Raw genomic sequence first — 20,492 nt, forward strand, 5'->3', positions numbered from 1 at the left:
TTACTACATTTTGGCATACAGAGCATACAGAGCATAAACAAGGCCAAGACAACTGTTTTGAAATGAATAATACTGTGAAAAGGATAGATTACTACTCTAAAAATGACTTGTTGAGTTGCAGACAAGCACAACAAAGAAACTAATTTTTTGGCTTTCAGCCAAAGCATTCTTCAGAAAACAAAACACACATTCGTACAAGCAGGCACACCTGATGCACACATGTCCACGTGATGCACACATGTCCACGTGATGCACACATGTCCACCTGATGCACACATGTCCACTATCTCCGGCCACTGTGGCTAGAATGCAACTCTCACATTGAATCAGGGTGTATACGACCCGGGACAAACGGGAGATCCAGGAAAAACCCGGGAATTTTTTCATCCGGGAGAGAACTGGGAAAAACCCGAGAACTTTTTAGAATTCCGGGAATTTTACATTGTTTTAATTTTCAGTTAAATTTTTGTAACTTTGACTGGTAAGAACCTATTCTAACAAAGAATATTACTCTATCTCGCTGCTGCAGAATAATGCTACAGCAATAAAACACAAACGAAAGGGAAAAACGAAAATAAAACTTAAGTTGCAAAGGAAATGCACCATATACAATGACAAAACACACCGGTCATACAAGCGTCTGCCAGCAGCAAAATGTGTCAAAGGCTTTAGGAAGACTATGCAATGTTTCACAACAACAAATTGCCTCCGATGAGCTTGACGCCACAACTGTTTATATAAGATTCGCTTGAGCGGTTGCGAGCAAGCTCATGTGCAGTTGAGTCGCATATGAGTAGTACCTTCTCCCGCTTCCGGCTACAGAAGTGTGGCAGTTAGCTGTATAAGCAACAGCAGCAAGTGGCCAGATGCTATCGGGAAAAATTTTATTGGTGCGACTAAGCTGGCAGATTCACGTATGCGCAACAGGCCCGGAACTAGGGGCCGGGGGCAAACCGGGGTATCTGCTCCGAGTGGCAGTTTCATGGGTGGCGAGCAGGGGTGGGGCGCCAACTCCATATTATTGAGGAAAAAGACCTTGTTTCACAAATGCCTAGCATCCAGCGCACGTTGGTCTAGCCATTACTCATACGATTTTGAACGCATCCCTGCTGATTTTTGAACAAATTCTAATTTGATTTCTGAATGTATTATAAGTTGATTTTTGAATGCGTGCATAATGTGTGTGATACCTCTGCCAGGGGGATCCCTGTTGCATCTAGAAATAAACTTTCCTGCAGACAAAAGGGGACGGGGCTATACGAGCTGATCGGAATTAGATGAATGGGTGAATGCCAATTCCTGTTTATGTGGTTTGCAAATCATCAATGTTGTTATAATTACTAGGGAATTCCATAGAGTCAGACTACCAGAGGGAAATAAACGACTAACAGGAATAAAGGCAACAAAGATTACGTATTGTCTTCTCCGTGTATCCAAGAAAATGAAATTTTGACAGAAAATTTTTGGCCAGACCACTACACTACTAAGGGCTAGTCATACAGTCCCAGGCTAACAGTCGCTAAAGTTCTATTCTGGGAGTAGCACAGAAAACGCGTTGTACGAACACGTAATAGCGCCTGACCGGGGAATAAATGCGGGATAACTAAACCGGTGGCTGTGACAGGGTTAGTGAATTTAACCAGAGGATAAGTTTTGACACTGTCAGGAATAGTTACAGAATTAGTGACAAGATTGTTAGAACAAAGAAGGAAAAGAAACTGGGCCTCACACAAATTACGGAAGAATATGACGATTCCAAATTTATATAAAAATTTCGTACTACTGCTTTTCGATCTAATCCTTCAGAAGCTAGAGAGTATGAATGAAGTGTGAAACTATTTCCCAACGTAAATCTTTTTGCTTGTAGTGGCATTTGATATTGGTACTTTGTGAATTATGTTCTGTCGTGTTATGAAAATGACCATTTGTGCCAAAACAGTCTCGTTTATTTGGTTTGTGTAACAACTGCTGCAATATTAGGCAGGCCTGTTTCGTTTTATCTAGCATACAGTGACAAAATACACGTAATCAGATCGAGAAACCACACTAGACGTGGGTACTATTTTACTAACAGCTTTTCTGGTATTAGACAACGACATTTCGTTTTTCCAAGTAGCAAAACAATGACGAACTTTGGTGAGGTAATAGATTCTTTGCCAGAAAGAAAGTACACCATATAAAGCTGTGGCAAGATTAGAGATGGAAAAAAGCTAGGGCTTAAGGATTGAAGAAATGTGTACTGTCTTGCTTGTCTCTTGTCTTTACTCGTTTTATGTATCCTATATTTAATTTTATGTCGCACAAAACAGCAAGTTATTAGCTAATGTGCAGTAAGGACTGCAAATTTCCTGAAGAGTTCTTGTTCTGCCGGTTACAAATAATCCCATCCAGTATTAATTGCGAGATTTTTTTTTTTAAAAGAGGGGCAGGGTGTCAAACTGGCCGACTGGGAGCAGGAGAGGCACCACAGGACATTTTAATTTCCACTGGCTTGAATATAGTTTGATGGCACCCATTACAAAATATTACACGTTTAAATTCCACGGAGCGAAATACAGAGACATGTGATGGAAGAATGCTGTGTGAAGAGGCGTGGCACTGCACTTTGGCTCACTTTAAGACCAAATAACATGTCTTATATTCCCTCGAACATATATGTTTTATGTATCAGACTCTTCAGAAATATGTGCGCTACAAAATGAAGATATTTTTGAAAAGTTGATTTTTTGAATTTTTTGTGTCCTACGTCAAACGCTCGAGGGAGGGGGAGCGCCACTATCTAATATTGTCCAGGTTCGGAAATATCATAGATCCGGACCTGATGCACAGATCAGTCTGAGTTGTAGTGGGGAGGGGGTAGTCTCCACGTGACCCATGTTACCGTTAAGTGGTTTTGCTGTTTGCTCTTCGTTTATTGCTCTCACGTCAAATGAAAACAAAATGGATTTCTGTGGCCGGAAGCTATCAAGTGAATTAAAATACATTCACATAATTACGGAAGGCTACAATCTGTTATTAGTTTCAGATTTTATTTTGTTTCCACCTTTCTGACAGTCAAGCGTTAATCACCTTGCAGAACAATGAAGTTATTTTTGGCGGTTTGTTAAATAAATTTTGCTTTTATTAATCTTTTCTGCTGAGGCAGTCAATTTATTTGAAACGAAGTGTTTAATTCCACACTATTGGCTACTTACAACTGTTTGCTGCACTTCAAGGTCACTTTTTCATCTTCTAGCACATATGGCATTATGCCATAACAAAGAACCAAACATGAGATAATACAATACTGGTACTGCAAGAAAATTTACACCTGAATCTGGACATACGAATGTGCACTTTAAGCCGAATTATGCATTTTAGTATGGTTCACAAAATTCCCGTGCTCTTGGAATATCCTCTAATGTCTTGTTTCTCTTATGACATAATGTAAGATCTTTTAATGTTTTACACGTACGAACATACAGGCTTCCTGCGTCATCGTAGCTGCACAAGCACGGCGACGCCTGTTATCTGGTGTTTTCTGGCAACTGCTGAAACGAATTTCTAACAGGTCGCTAGAAAATATTCTGAATGGCTGTTTGAAAAGCATCACTTTCAAAGTAAATTTCCTTATAAGCAAAAAGAACTCTGTTCCCAAATGTCCGATGAATTTCTTAAATCACAGAGCGTTTTGGATCAGAGATTTATGTTGTTGTCAAAAATTTTAGTGGCACATTTGTGTGATGTATCTTGAATTGTAACATGCACAAAAAAAGATCAACATTATGTGTGAAAGCTTAGCTTCTCTTGTAGCTTATTAATCTTAAGAGACCAGTATTATACGTGAAAGCTTTTCTTTTCTTGTAGCAACACTGTTTATATTAATTTAAACCATTACCTTTACCTGTTTGTGTGTTCATGCTACTTAACAGTGATGTTGGTATTGGCTGACTGGCACATCTTCTATGCTCTGAATGTCCGCTGTCATCGGCTTGCGCTATCACTTAACATGAGCTACGACTAGCTTGCAAAACCACATTGCAAACTCGATTTCAATCCTTCGAAAAGTAACATCCGGTGTTTGGCGGAATTCATATTTATACTTCCGTAATACGAAAATATGCAGTATACATGTTGCTGCACATCAGACATCTTTCCAAAACTTGTTTTTTCCCCTGAGTTTCGTTTTCTAAAGTGCCGGTAAATTTTACACCGGTGTATAAAACCACAACCATCGAAAAGATTGATAAGTTTTACAGTTCCGAGGAAGTATACTGTTACTTAACACGGAAAAAGTGTATTTTCATCTGGGCGAAAGTGTATTTCTAACCGGGATATCCGGGAAAAATCCGGGACTTTTTTTTTCTCGTCCACGTATACCCCCTGTGAATGAAAGCAGCCGTCCATAGAGGGGCGGTGACAGAGAGCAGGGTATGGGTGAGGGAAGAGAAGAGTGCTGACTCGTGAAGTCTGTAGGGAGTAGGTGACAATTGGACAAGGCTACCAGACACAGTGTTGAGAGGTTATGGGGATGCGAAGGGAGGTGGAGGGGAAATGGGGAGTGCCGCCCTCTGCCAGTGCACACACTGATCTCCCCCCCCCCCCCCCTCCCCCCTCTGCTCCTCTCCTTTTCTGCTTCCAATTCCCCCCGCCACATCCTCCCAATGCTGCACCTGGCTGCCTTGTCCTGCTGTCATCTAGTCCCCCATGCTCTAACAGACAGTACTTCTCCCCCCACCTACCCATACCATTCTATTCCTCCCCCTTCCCCACACGACTCTAGATTGCTGCTTGCATTCAGTGCAAGAGTTGCTTTCTGGCTGCAGCAGCCAGAAATAAAGGTAAAGGTTAAGTTTGTGGGAGGGTGGGTTATCTATTTGTGTGAAAGTGTGTGCATTTTCTTCTCTGAAGACGACTTCGGCTGAAAGCTTGATGCGTAATACACTTTTTATTGAGCCTGTGTGAAACTCAGTGTCATCTTTACCATGAGCAGCAATCTATCCATTCCGGAATATTGTTAATATTCCAACCTGGACTTTCCATACTTAGACAATAAATTTGGTAACATGAGCATAATTACATGTAGGAGAGGGATCATAAGTACTGTAGCATTGAACAGCTTTTTAATCTCTAATACATCGCTGGATTTATTTCTCGATAGATACTGTAACAAATCAGATAGTAACATCACAAATTTTAATCATTGCATTGGTATAGATGTATTCAGGAACTGAATATTGATTCAGTGTAGTGTTCATCACATCAGTATGCTACAAACTGCGTAATGATAATTTGGTAAACAAAACCATCACTATCTCATCCGATATATGGTATCTAATGATGCAGCTCAGTCTTCAGCAGATGATAGTCAGTGCTGAAGGGGTGTAGCATCCACCTGTCCCTCCACATTTTTCACTGTGCAACTACCAGATCACATGTTGGTGCACATATTCATATCTACTGAGGATCTAATACTTTTTCAAGCAGTTTTTGAAGAAACTGCTCACTTATGATGTCACATTTTACAGCTTCACACTGATACTTTGTATTTGTAATGGAAAATATTATGGTGCTTTAAAATTAATTAACTTGTCACACTTAATGTATAGACTTTGCATTGACAAATTTTGCCATTGATATTATGTTACATAAGAAATTATTTCTAAATCCAAAAGTAGTTGTATCTATATCCAACTTAAACTAAATGAGAATTATACAGTGATGGTATATTGTCCCATATATCACTGGAAGCTGTAGACAAACTATTAACTAACTGGTGGCATATTTATTTCTAGAACAAGTGCTCCATCTTGTTATCTGCAGTATAAAACTGTATACATCAAAGTCTAGAAATTTTTACCGTTTGTAAAATGTTAACACACTAAGTTAAAGAAATGGTAAGAACAGACAAGTTTAATGATCTTCAAACAATGCTACAAGTGAGCTAAGCACTTTTGGGCAAAAGACTGGATTTATTGAGTGGAAATTTGTAGTTAGTGCTGTAAGATTTGTGCAGTTAATTTACGTTACAGTTCATATTGGGTCTTGTTCAGTCTTTTTATAAAGCGAAATTGCCTGCCCTCTACATTTTGCATTACATAATTTTGTACATTTAAATTGTAGCTGAATCAATACAAGCTGAATTAATGTGCATTTTGTTGGATATTGTACAGTAATAACTAGGGGCCTATCAGTTCACAATAAATTGTATTGTTTCACAGTATATGAAATGAGATTCTAATTCAATTGCAAATAGGAGTTTTCTAATCTAGATGAAACTGTGGCATAATATACATGGTTTTTGTAAAGGTATAGTTCTAAATATGTTCCTGCCACCACCCTCTCCTGAAAAGATTTCATTAGCAGTTTTAAAGTTTCCCTCTGCTGTTCCTGATGGAGAGCTAATCATGTTGAAGATAAAGGAGTTCTTTCCATTTCTTTTTTGCTAGTTTCTTGCTGTTAATAACAATGGTTCCAAGGACAAAACACATTTTCTTTGAAAGACTATTCTGCCCGAATTTCTGAGTCAGGCCACAGTTGTCTTGTGATTATCATTTCTGAAAATGCGTACATCATTCTACGTATTATACATATCTGACAAGATGACAATCTCTTGCAACAAAAGTTCCAGAACTAAATAGCAAAGAAATCTGTACCAGCACTTGGACACAAATACTAATGTAAGAATAAAGAAAAACGAAGTAATGTGTTGTAAAATGTTTTTCTCCCAATTTCCTGTGATATTTCAGCCTAGAAATAGTTTTTTGTGTGGTTCTGCAGCCATCAGACAACTTTCAGCATCCATTTGGCTTGATGAAGCTTTAAAAACTGAAAATGGTTAAACATGAAATGTAATTATTTACACATTACATTCTATATGTGTGATTTCAGTGGTTAATGTCACAACAGTTCTCTGTAAGTACTTGTGAAAGACAACCATGTACTTTTGTAACATCAATCAACAAATGAACTAAATGTTCAACCCGCATTGTTAGTCTGATTTGTGGTCTTATAAGTACTTTTGCTTCACTGATTCTTGGGAACATATCAAAAGAACAAAAATCTGTGTGATGATTTGTCCACAGCTTCACAAAGATTTTGACAAAACGTAGTTATAGTGCAATAGAGGTATACAAATTATTGGTTCAGAAGAATGATCTTCTCTACAGTCTTCTGTTCAGGCCATTGTTGATTCTAAATGGCTTTTATCCAAAAGCATTGTTAACCCACTCGCACAGAATTCACCAGTGTTTTATCTGTCGGGTTTAACTACTGAACAGAACTGCAATTGCCTTGATATCTGTAAATGTTGTATTTCTCATTTTGTCAAATATGAGAAATATACACTATGGGGTAATAGTTCACTTAAGTCTCCATCTGATTAATTGCATGAACAACCAAGGAAAACAGGAAACTTCCCCGTTATGGATAAATTTAACTTTCCAATTGTCTTTGCAAGAAATTATGGTTGGGTACTACTCATGTAATTTTCTTGAAGCAACAGTCAACAACACCCTAGTACTTCAAATAATGCATTCTAAACCACAACTTTATTCCTCTACCAGTTTTGGTTCACGAAACCATGATCACTGAAGAGAAAGCTGGACATACGTGATTTACACATACATACCAGTGAGGTGACACTAAATGAGCCCTCCCACCTTTCTTGTCCCAGGTGTTAGTAGGCAACCCTTGCATGGTCACGTCTGTCTTTGATTTTCTTCATGAAAGTGATTTGTTCTCCCAGGTTTAAGTACCTGAATTTCCCTCTGGGATTGAAGTCCCATGGTTAGCTTTGGTGTTGGTTATGGAGCCCTTGACCTTGCCTCCTCACTGACCACGTTCTTCCCCCATTTTCCCTATGATTTGTCTGGTCTTTTGTGCCATTTTGTTTCCCATTTTCTTGAGTCCTCTTCCCCTGGTGTTGAACACATTGTGTCGTGATCATGCCACGGTACGAGGATTGGGGAAGGTGAACAGTGGTGCTGGTGCACCAATGCATTTTCCATTCTGCTTAACTGGACTGTGCTGTTTGTGTATTTCCTCCCTCAGTTTCTGTCACCTTAGATCATGGGACCAATGATGTCACTATTTGGTCCCCTCCCCCAATCAGCTAACCAGCCAACCATCAGTGAGGTGCCAATATACTGATATGTAAGTGTAAAATCACTAATATGCAGCTTTCCCTTCAGTAACAATGGTTTTGTGAGCTGAAATTGCTAAAGGAATAAAGTTGTGTTGGTACAGCTGGTGGTTTGCAATGCACTATTTCAACTATTCATTTATACTGAAATCATGGCCAAGAGTCTTTTTTAACAGATTAAATATCACTCCAGAAGACCATGTCACCTACCTGGGACAAATAACCAGTAAAAACAACATGGCAGTCATGAAAAACACTTTAATACGTCAAAAGAGAACTTTTAATCTTGTAATCTGAAAGGTAAAAATTCATTCCGTTGTTTTGACAAATTGAAATCTCTAACAAGATTGTTGAAACCCTCTTGAAATAGAAAACTGTTGTACATTTGGTTTACAAGGTGACTTAGAATTTTGGGCATGTAATGCATTCATGGTCACTCGCTGACACATTCTCAGGAGTCACTGGTACCAGCAGTTCCTTACTGTGACATAGTGTAGGTGGTAAATTTACGTATGGTACAATATTCTTTTCTAATTTTCTTAGATGTCATTTATTAATGTGGGCAAAAATACTATGAGTTTGTTGCATGATGCTTTCTTTTCCTCCAGGTCTTGGGAACAGTAAAGGACATCTGATTTAATTGCCCCAGGGTGGCTCATGATTCTTTTGTATGTATGTATATGATGAACTATACTATCTTCCATGTGATCATCACATATGTCCCATGCAATACCGAGTTTTTAATAGACCTACTGCAACTCCTACCTATTGTAAGAGACAACTGAAAGGACTGCAAACTTTGCAAGTCCTCATTTTATTAATTTCTTTTTATTTCAATAATTTCTTTCCATTTTAATTCTTACCCAAGAAATAATTTTTTGCTTAATTTTTCCTCCATTTTGGTTAGATTTCCCTCCCACCATATTTTTTCTGAAGTTATGTGGTACTCAACTTATCCACAGTGTGTGGTCACCTTACACTTGCCTTAAACTAGAAAGCTCCCCATGTAGCTCTTTGGGCAGAGATTGTGGTCACCTGTTCCACCAACATTGGTGCATGTGGGCCGCCTCACATTTTAGTCTCATGCAGGCAGCCCATCTGCACCTGCAGGGTGTGCATCCTGGTACGTGCGCACTATCTTCTATGGTTTGGAGCAGCCGTGGCTGCCACAACTATCTCTCCTGGCTCTCGCTCACTGGTGCATCAGCGAGTACATCGGTAGGAATGCTCCTTTGTATTGCTGATATCACACCTCTGGATGGTGCAGACGGTGGTTGGGGTGGACCGCCCTCTGCTTTTTGGATGCCCTGTAGGGTAATCCACATTTGTGAGCTAACACAGCTTTAAATTTCTCACAGCTTCAATAACTCATCATGTGTTTACTGCCAAAGTTTTTTCACATCATCTCATTCTCCCTTAGTAGTGAACAGTACTGGCATGTATGGCTGCCAGCGCACTGCACACAGATATCGGGCATCGAGCAGTGGTATGTCACATGCCCAATGTAGTAACTATTGAAACAGTCATGTGGACCTCAGCTCAACTTCAAATTCTACATGCTGATGGCTGTCTTTGTCACCAGCGTGAGTCCGTAAAACTTCCAATTTTCAGAGGTATCCATGACTACTGTCAATAGGAGAGGACCACCTTCTCCCATATTCGGGGTTTCACACATGTAACTGTGCTGGGGTGCCAAGTCTTTAAGGTGTTTAGGCTGCATCAGGCTGCATCACCTGGAGTTGGCTGCAGCTTGGCATGTGGGCACAGCATCAGACACATCCATCTCTTCTTCTTCTGCAGACTGCAATGTTACTGTGGCACCACAGTTGGGAGGCCAGATGGGGCCCTTGAGACACCTGCATGGCTCTACAGAACTGCAATCCGCCACACCTGTCATTCTGGTCAGCATTCCTTGGAACTTGGGCCTTGTCTGCAACCTCTATGCCGGCAATGGTTGATCGCTAATGAAACTTACACAAACCAATGACCATACTAACTTGGCTGTCTCAAAACAGAAAATTGTATTGCCATAGCATCCCCAACTCTGTCTGACCATACCATGGGTGCTACAACCAAGGATGGAGAAACACAGTAAGAGAAAATACTCAGTATCTGGTATGCTCTAGAACTGATGGAGATTTATTGCAAGAAAACATTTATTCTTGTCGAACATGTTAAGTATCACTTTGGGGGGTGAAGCTGCATTAGAGATGATAAATGTGTATCTGTTATTTAAAAAAATGAACTGCTGCATAGTCACAATTTGATAAACTGCAAGAAAAACCAACCACTTTTACTCCCTATTTTATCTCAGTGTAACACAGGATATATTTCATCTGTGTCATTCACATCACACTACTGAGTTGCTAGCTAACCTGAAACAATGAAGAATTCAGCCACTTCAGACTGTTCAGATGGACAACAGGTTAAATAGGGGTGTCTTCAGCCTTGCCTCTGAAGAAAACATTCTACCTCAGACGCATAGTACACAGGTGTTAACGCTTAAATTGCTCACTTTCAGTACATTGATCCAGTACAGAGTTAAGGTGTGGGAGATTGCTAGTGCTGTGGGCATCTCAAATGAATGGGTACATAATATTTTGCATAAACATTTGGACATGAGAAAGCTATCCGCAAGATGGGTTCTGCGATTGCTCGTGCTTGGAATTGTGTGAAGTGTTGCAAGGATGGTTTGCAGCTGTTCAGGAAGAATCCGCAGGACTTTGTGTCGTTTCATCACTGTGGATCAAACATGGATACATTACTATACTCCTGAGACCAAAGAATAATCTAAACAATGGGTTACCAAGTGAGAATCTGCACCAAAAAAGGCAAAGACCATTCCTTCAGGAGGGAAGGTTATGGCGACTGTCTTTCGGGATTCACAAGGGATAATGCTCATTGATTATCTGGAAAAGGGTAAAACTATTACAGGTGCATATTATTCATCGTTATTGGACCTTTTGAAAACCGAGCTGCAAGAAAATCGCTGGCGATTGGACCACAAAAAAGTCTCTCTCCATCACGACCCTGCACCAGCACACACCTTAGCAGTTGTGGTCACAGATTTAATGGAAAGCATTCCAACTCATTTCACATCCCCCCTATTCTCCAGACTTGGCTCCCTCGGACTACTATTTGTACCGCAATTTGACGAAATGGCTAGTTGGACAAAGATTTTATTCAAATGAGGAGGTGATTGCAGCAATAGCTATTTTGCAGACTTGGACAATTCCTATTATTCGGAAGGGATCAACAAATTATAACAGCACTGGACGAAGTGAATAAGTATAAATGGAGACTACGTCGAAAAATAAAAAAGGTTTACCCCAAACACGTAAGTAGTTTTTTATTTTTGCGCGGACTTTTCAAACGCCCCTCATACTGATGTGGCATCTTAATGCAAAATACCTGTAGCAAGCAAGTGCCTTGTATCACCACGTTAGAAACAGGAGCTACAAGTTCCCAATTGTCTAGAGAACAGTTAATAGAATCACTTCTTTCAGTATTTGAACTCCGCTTACTAACAAGCTGAGCTTCAACATTTTAGGTCACTACCTATAGTACCTACAACCCAGTGGAGCATCCATGGAGTCCTTTGTGTTAGTGACCACTTCCTAATCATGCTGTCCTTACAGAGCTGAAGAACTAACAAATTTTTACCATGCTGGTCTATTAGACAATAGAGCTAGCAAAACTACACTTCAAAAACACTGTTAAAATTCAACCAGGATAAAGAAATTGGTAGTTTGCTAAAAGTTGCTACTGGTGTGATCATATGTACTGCAGGTGCAACAATACATTGTTCTTTATGCCTTCACCAATGGCAGCCGATGCCTCATAGTTCAGACTATTAGCAGAGGCTATTAGAGAGCTTACAAGAGCATATGAACACAATCTCTCGGAGTCTAATTTAATTATGCGTGAATGATTCTGGCAAGATACAACTCTTAATAAAAAATAAATACATATAAAAAGGAATGTTGGGAGCCATATGTCATGTATGATGTCACTCACGCCATGTGGTTTAACAGTTCTCTGCAGCTGATGCTTAAAAGTGTCAACACAAGCCTCTAGTCCATTGCTGCTAAAACTTATAAGCTTTTCTGAGACTGGCAAAAAATTGTGACAGATGTGTATAATTGTTCATCAGTAGGTTTATTATTCAGTTAGTTTATCAGCTGTAAATATGTTGGAACAAGCAATAAAGTCTTCAGGAACATTTTTGTGCTCACAGTTTTGTTTTCTTGAGTTTAATTGTTAGTGACATACATTATTTGAAATGGCGACCAATTAACCAACACTGGGAGCTTCTAACACTAAAAAGTGTGTTGAATGTATTGAAAGATAGTGATTTTGTGTTCAGTGTCAAAGAATTGTAGGAGAATAGCTGGAATCTTGAGGATGCAGAAACTTGGCAAAATCATGATAGTATGAAAGCAAAACTCTCAAATGTTTTGTGAAAGTGCAGAATCAAAAGATACAGCCAATAATGGTGATGCAATTGTCAATAATGAAGAAGTGGCACTGACAAAGTTAATAAATCGGGTGAAACTTGCCATGATGAACCTCATGACATGCTGTACCATCTGTTTGCAAATGATAATCTTTGCTTGTTCATCTTACTAGCATTATACAGTGGATTTCTTTAGGCTATTATTTACAGGCAATGTACTCCAGTGTATAGTTGACTAAATGTAAAACAATGCTGTGAAGGTATTTCTGAGTGATAATATGTAGATCAGTTCTATGATTTGTAGGTGGAAACATGTTAGTGTAGATGAAAGACTTGGCATCTTGGGTACTTCATTACATATGGGTAAAGTGAAATCAATCCAATTACAAGACTACTAGATGGAAGATCCTCTTTCAAAATAGAGGAATAGTGATGAGCGTGGGCTGAGACAGATATATGATCATCTTACGCTCATTACATTTTGCTTGAAATCTCTGGCTAGGAGAGACAAAAGCAGATGAGATTAGACAAAATTCTACATCAGGTAAATTATTTTAACAATAGACTGTGTCAAGTGTATTACTCAGGAAGAGCTCTGTCTTTAGATGGATCAGTGTTTGTTTGGAGAGAGTGGTTGTCCTTGACACCAGCAGTTCTCAAACAGATTCCTTTTGAAATACTAAATATTTTATGCAGACCTAAAAGAAGCAAAACCTGGTCTTATGTTCACCCTTAAATGACAATAATTTAATGAAAGTTATCCAAAAATAGATACGTTATACACTACTGACTTCTACGACAGTAACCAAAAAACTCGCAATAATAAAGTACGTAAAATAACAGTGTATTGATTCCACTGTAAATTGATAAAATTGTTTCCATTTTATGGGACGTATGATTATGTATTTTCATTTTGGCGCAACTGTTAATGTAAGGCATTTCAGCATCCAGTGTGTTATAGTATTTTGTCTTCGTAGCCGCATATGCTGAGAATCCCTTTTCTCAAAAGTATATTGTAGGGAATCGAAGAAGAACTGATAAAATCACAGAAAACAAATCAGTCCAGCCAGATGCAGATTTGAACCATTATCACCTTGAACATAACTCCAGTGTGTTAACCACTGCACTACCTCATTCAGTGCACTACAGTGGACATGTTATAACTAGGATCCCCAGGCACTGATCTAAGGTCGCATTTGCCACACCACACTCCAAAGGCATTTGGGGAACAGAATGGCACATTATTGTATCTCCTAACAAAATATGTTATCAAAGAAACTATAAGGAATGGTAAAAATTACTCCAAAACTCTCAAAAAGAAATCCTCACTATATGCTGCTTATGTATTAACCACGCCAAACTCATCTATGAGCTCATCCTGTAGCAAGAGGACCCTCTCCAGTGTATCTGTGGAGTACCTATGCTAGTATTACATACCTTTGATGAATGCATTTCACTGACCTGTCTGCAGGGTTGACTAAAACTAGATATCTTTTTACCTATACTGCCAGCTGACAAAACAGTATCTTCTGAGTGTTCTTCACATTATTACATGTCAGTAGACATTATAACACCATATAATGCTGTACCCTTCTGTACCAGCTTTGGGGAAGTGTGGAGGGAATAACTTCCTCTGCAAACCTGACCTTGAGGAGCATTTCTCTGACATTGGTTTTATGCATACAACAAATTTCTTATTTCTTAAACTTACATGTCTACCTGTCCACATACATTCAAGATTTTTCATCCTTTTGGCATATTATTATGCTGTGCTTTTAAGCTTGCCTGTAAAGTATTTTATGTGCTGAAGTCTTTGCATGACAGGTGCAAGAGGTGTGCCTCTTGCCACAGGTAATATACTCCCCTTTTTTAGCACTACCAATTCGTTTCTGTTACTAGATGCTTATTTCTCTCTTTTAACCCTTTCATGGGCTGTGGGGATATACTTCCCATTAAATGTATTTCTTTACAGTGGTCAAATGAATATGTGTTACCACTTCTGTACACTCCTGGCATCTAGTAGCAGTCAGCTGCACCTGCTGTAGTTTCTGTTTGTTGTGAAATATAGCCTTCAGGACTGTGGGAAGTATATATCCCACCAAACAACCGTATTTTAATGGTTATTGGGAAGTATGGTTACTACCAATGTAGTTTTTGGAAGGAGCTTTGGAAGTATACTTACCACCAACTTAGGGGTATCCCAAAGCTTTTGAGAATACGTTTCACCACCTCTGTCTATGCCTGACATCTTGTGGTAGTAAACTGCACCAGATGTATGAAAACAGCTACAACAGTCAGTTACTGTTTGTCGTGGGATCACTACTGTTGACAGAACACATTGCTTTGCTTCTGCAATGTACATTATTGTGACCTATATCGGCTCATACCTTTATTGCGACCGAGCGAGGTGGCGCAGCGGTTAGCACACTGGACTCGCATTCGGGAGGACGATGGTTCAATCCCACGTCCAGCCATCCTGATTTTGGTTTTCTGTGATTTCCCTAAATCGCTCCAGGCAAATGCCGGGATGGTTCCCTTGAAAGGGCACGGCTGACTTCCTTCCCCGTCCTTCCCTAAAACCGATGGACCAATGACCTCGCAGTTTGGTCTCTTCCCCCAAAAACAACCCAACCCTTTATTGCATGATAAAGTTTCAAGGGTCATTTTCACATTGTAGTAAGTAAACTTTAGCATTGATAACAAATATTTTTTAACTATAGTAAAAGAAAACAGAAAATAAAAACTGAAAACACTGTTTTTTTTTTTTTTTTTTTACATGTAATGACAGCATGTAACAGCATACAAAAGGGAAGTGGGAAATGTAGTTACCAGCAGTTGCAATACCTCAAAAAGGTGCTGTGGTGGTACATGTACCACCATAGTTTTTGGTCCTAAATGACAAAAATAAAATCATCAAAAAATTGTCGGTTGATCATATTTTTCACAGGATAGCAAAAACCTTATCTTCGCTGAGTTGCTACAAAAAGGCATACACGAAGCGTTAAACTATCTCACATTAAATGACACATGCCAGGAATTAAGCTAATGGTGAAGCTACCAACATTGTAAAGTTAACACCACCTTGTTTCATGAATTATTTCTTATTGGCAGATGATGTCAGAATCGCAGGTCTGACAACCTGACGGTTAACTTATTCCTATATCAAGGTAAATCCTTCATGAATGAAATTTGCAAGAATTAGTGTGTAACATGTGACCACGTGTAGTTTATTTTGAGAAATTATTTATTTATATATTTATTTATTTTTCATGAAATGCCTTAATCTGTATTTAAAAACTGGAAGGGAGTTTGTTGAAATGTGAATATGAAGCATATTGTTGATCACGTGTGTGTCAATAATAATAATAATAATAATAATAATAATAAAAGGATTTAATATTCTTGTGTATTTTAAGAATAAAAGTTCCAAAGAGCATAACAATTTTTAAAATTGCAAAAGACAGAATGGCAGACTAGTGCAGACCTCACAAGATGAAATATCAGTTCTGTTAATGCGAACATTTAAATATGAAAAAACTGTCCTAGCTTTCAGTAACGTTAGCCTCTTCCTCAAGAAGGAAAGAGGGATAGATTTGGGAAGGTGGGAAACCCTGTTGTAAGATGAGGAGTGTCTTCCCCCCCTCCCTCTCTTCTTCCTAGAATTTGAGTTTCATGTCCCTCCTTCCCCAAGCCAAACCTATCCCTCTTACCTCCCATGAGGAAGGGACTAAAAGTTTTGAAAGATAGTAAAACAGTAATGATTTTTTAATTTGTGTATTGACACTACAGGAATTTCACCCCTTGAAGATAATCAGTGCCCAGCCATTCTGTCTTGTAGTAATTTTACATTTTTCTCAAGTGAATTTTCTTTTTGGTGCAGATTGATAAAGTAAATATGAAATTATTGTACAATATTTTTTACAGAGATGCATTTTTCAAGCCAGTATGAGAGTAATATACAGTGTTTTGGAAAGATGTATACACAGTCTACTCATTCAGTAGTTCAGAAACAATATTCGATACAAATTTCTATTTATTTATATACTTTTTAACTGCCTTAGTGTCCATTAACAATTTTGAGCTATTAATACTCTATTCAAATGATCTTTTCAACAGCTAATGCATAGACTTGCTTGCTGATAATGGGTTCTAGACAAGTCATTTAAAATGAAAATAATTGCTATTCACAACATTCATTGATAACTGTTGAGGTTAACAGTCAAAATCATTGTCTGATAATTCATTGTGACTTCATCTCCATGCTTTTTATATTAAGTGAAAATGATTTTGTCAACCATGATACTTTTAAAGAGGTACTTTTCTCAGTTCAGTTCATTCTAAAAAGCCGTAGCTGTTGCACTGTTTATGAATAATATTTAGCTTGGTATAGGTAAGGGATTCCGCATGTACTCATGCTCAGACTTCCATTCCTATCATTTCTTAAGTTTAGCTTACAGTTATTAAAAAGTTCAGCTAAAAGTATATCAGTGTAGCAGACTCACAAAATTTTCATATTATTATCTGTTTGCATGAAGCTTCAATTTACATTTACTTGCTAATAACTTATTGATGATGATGACGATGACGACGATGACATAATGATGGTGAAAATAGATGGAGGTATGGCTGATTAAAGGGTATGCAGACTGAAACTTCCTAGCAGATTAAAACTGTGTGCCGGACCGAGACTCGAACTCGGGACCTTTGCCTTTCGCGGGCAAGCGCTCTACCAACTGAGCTACCCAAGCACAACTCACGCCCCGTCCTCACAGCTTTACTTCTCTCAGTACCTCGTCTCCTACCTTCCAAACTTTACAGAAGCTCTCCTGCGGACCTTGCAGAACTAGCACTCCTGAAAGAAAGGATATTGCGGAGACATGGCTTAGCCACAGCCTGGGGGAGGTTTCCAGAATGAGATTTTCACTCTGCAGCGGAGTGTGTGCTGATATGAAACTTCCTGGCAGATTAAAACTGTGTGCCAGACCGAGACTCGAACTCGGGACCTTTGCCTTTCGCGGGCAAGCGCTCTACCAACTGAGCTACCCAAGCACAACTCACGCCCCGTCCTCACAGCTTTACTTCTGCCAGTACCTCCTCTCCTACCTTCCAAACTTTGCAGTAGCTCTCCTGCGAACCTTTGCAGAACTAGCACTCCTGAAAGAAAGGATATTGCGGAGACATGGCTTAGCCATGGCAAAGGTCCCGAGTTCGAGTCTCGGTCCAGCACACAGTTTTAATCTGCCAGGAAGTTTCATATCAGCGCACACTCCACTGCAGAGTGAAAATCTCATTCTGGAAACCTCCCCCAGGCTGTGGCTAAGCCATGTCTCCGCAATATCCTTTCTTTCAGGAGTGCTAGTTCTGCAGGGTTCGCAGGAGAGCTTCTGTAAAGTTTGGAAGGTAGGAGAGGAGGTACTGGAAGAAGTAAAGCTGTGAGGACGGGGCGTGAGTCATGCTTGGGTAGCTCAGTTGGTAGAGCGCTTGCCCACGAAAGGCAAAAAGGTCCCGAGTTCGAGTCCCAGTCCGGCACACAGTTTTAATCTGCCAGGAAGTTTCATATCACCGCACACTCCGCTGCAGAGTGAAAATCTCATTCTGGTATGCAGACTGTTTTCCCAAGGCCTTTCCTGTACAATTTTCCCTATTCTTATATGAGCTGTTAGTTACTATGAGTGCTGAAACTGCTTTGCCTTATTCATAAAGTGCCCACGACCTTTCATCTTTCCAAATCCTGTAGGTCTCAAGTGTTCTGGGGAGCTGACCTATTGAAACTATAGCCAGTTCTGCAAGTTTCTTCCCCCATCATTGCTGTAGTTTGGCATATCTTGCTTTTCTGTTTAGTACATTATAATTGTTTAAAATTTACAGGTTCTGTGGGAGCTGACAGCAGGCACTCTGGGCAAAGCCCCAGCTGCCGTCACGGACTCCCTTCCTCCAGCAGCGTCCGTTGTTGCTGAAGCCTCAGCAGATGCTGGTCTGCCACTGGAAGATGAGGATGAACTCGAGGACATGCAGAGCAGGCTGCAGGCTCTCCGAAGTTAATGTGAAGCTGCACTGTTTGTATTCCTGTGACATATTTCTAGCAATTCTGTTTTACTGACATATCTGGAGACAGCTGCCACAAAGTATTAGTTCATGTAATTTGCTGTAATTAACAAGAAGGCCAAGAATACTGTTCTACTAATGTACAAAAATATTTTTAATATTGCGATAGTATTTAATGATTTTGTACCTCATTTCGTAGATTTGTCAACAGTATTTTTGAACGAAGTAGAGACAATAAAAGGGAACACATTTGACTTGTTTGGTATGTAATGCAGTCTGTACAACTTGTGAAGGATCAATCATGTTAACTGGCAAAAAAGTAAATACAGCTCTTCGGAGTAATAATTCAAAAGCCCTGAATATTTTTCTGTTCTACACAAAACTTAAGGATGAAAATATGAGTATGTTTAGTCCAGACACCGTGCAATGAAGTATTACTCTGCATTAATTATGTGCCACTTCTCTGTGGTATGGTCATAAAAATCCAATTTAGATCAGTTAAATGTGTTCATTATCCAGGTATCTAACAAAATGATATTCTGAATGCTGTTTGAACCAATTAATCTTACTTGGAAAGAACATTAATGCATCTGTGAAAGGAAAGTGATACCGTTTGTCAGATTTTATTGTATGCATATGGAAGATTGTCATTCTAATTAAGCCATAAAATTCAACGTCTAATAGCCCCTGACTCTCATCTAAGTGTAAATTAGGGGCACATAGTCCAGAAATAAGAAGCCGATCTTAAAGTGGCTCATTGTACATTCAACAGTCAAACCAGCAGCTGCAAGACTTCACTTTGTTTACGATAGGTAAGCAGTATTTACTGGTGAAACATTCAATTTTTTAATCAAGGATCTGAAAGAAGAGTGTAATTATGACAAATGAGCTGAATGTATTATGTGTACATCAAACAGATGTGTTTTGTAAAACCATTGCAAAGAACTTTAAATTTGTTCTTTTCGTTATGTCGTTCTGCCTGGTGGAGTGCCTTCAAACATACAGGAAACCTTCTTCTTTAACAATCCACATATTGTAATTGTGCTTTGTAATTGCAGAATAAGTGTGTATATGTGTGTGTGTGTGTGTGTGTGTGTGTGTGTGTGTGAGAGAGAGAGAGAGAGAGAGAGAGAGAGAGTGTTATTTATGAAATTATTCTTTTACAGTTCGGAGAAAGCCTGACACTATGTACATAATAGTGAGCTTAGAACCTATTTATATGCAGCTTTAAAAGTTTTGATGATGTAAATAATTTTTGATTTAATTCCTAAATAAAAAGCATTAATCGCCTGTACTTAAAAATAAACCACTCTGTTGTGCTTTTTATAGTTTATTTTCCTTGTTGAATAAAGCACATTTGTTCACTTAAATGTTTCATTTTTTTACATATATAAAATGCATTTCTACGACAAATGCTTTTCAGTATACACAACCCAGGTACTTTCAACCACAATACTTTTAAATGGTAGACTCATATTCATCAGAGAAGTATATGGTAATCTCATTTTTAATATACTATTTGCTGTTTCACATGTGCTGTTACATTAAAATGTTATTTTTAGTTAGTGCAGTTAGCAGGTTCACAGGGAGCTGTCATCTCGAAAATATTGCTTTCAACATTGTACTGGTTTGTTAGACATTCTGCTGTTGGATGGGACACACATCGTCCGCTCGATCTACGTACATACTCCACAAGCCACCACACCAAGCATTGTGAAGAGTAGCTTGTACCACTACTAGCCATTCCTATTTCCATTATGCTTGCAAATGGAGTGCGGGAAAAACAATTGTCTGTGTGCTTCCGTACAAGCTCTGATTTTTTTATCTTGTCTTCACGATCCTTATGCAAGATATATATCTTGGTGGCAG

The 20,492-nt window shown here is 39.0% G+C and overlaps 1 protein-coding gene and 1 non-coding gene across 4 annotated transcripts in view; one reads left to right on the plus strand and one right to left on the minus strand.

Annotated features, from left to right (window-relative positions):
* The window catches only part of LOC124787943 (charged multivesicular body protein 3), a 60,573-nt gene extending 40,580 nt beyond the window's left edge, over positions 1 to 19,993 (plus strand). For all 3 annotated transcript variants that reach the window (XM_047254942.1, XM_047254940.1, XM_047254939.1), the window contains one exon: positions 18,447 to 19,993. In XM_047254942.1, coding sequence (XP_047110898.1) covers positions 18,447 to 18,620 — 174 coding nt within the window. In that variant the 3' untranslated portion in view covers positions 18,621 to 19,993. The remainder of the gene's footprint in view (positions 1 to 18,446) is intronic.
* Positions 17,253 to 17,327, minus strand: Trnas-cga. The gene has a single exon. It is a non-coding gene; the product is annotated as a tRNA-Ser (tRNA).
* Positions 19,994 to 20,492: the final 499 nt, after the last annotated feature.

The sequence above is a fragment of the Schistocerca piceifrons genome, chromosome 3 (assembly GCF_021461385.2).
Source record: "Schistocerca piceifrons isolate TAMUIC-IGC-003096 chromosome 3, iqSchPice1.1, whole genome shotgun sequence".
In the NCBI taxonomy this organism is placed as follows: Eukaryota; Metazoa; Arthropoda; class Insecta; order Orthoptera; family Acrididae; genus Schistocerca; species Schistocerca piceifrons.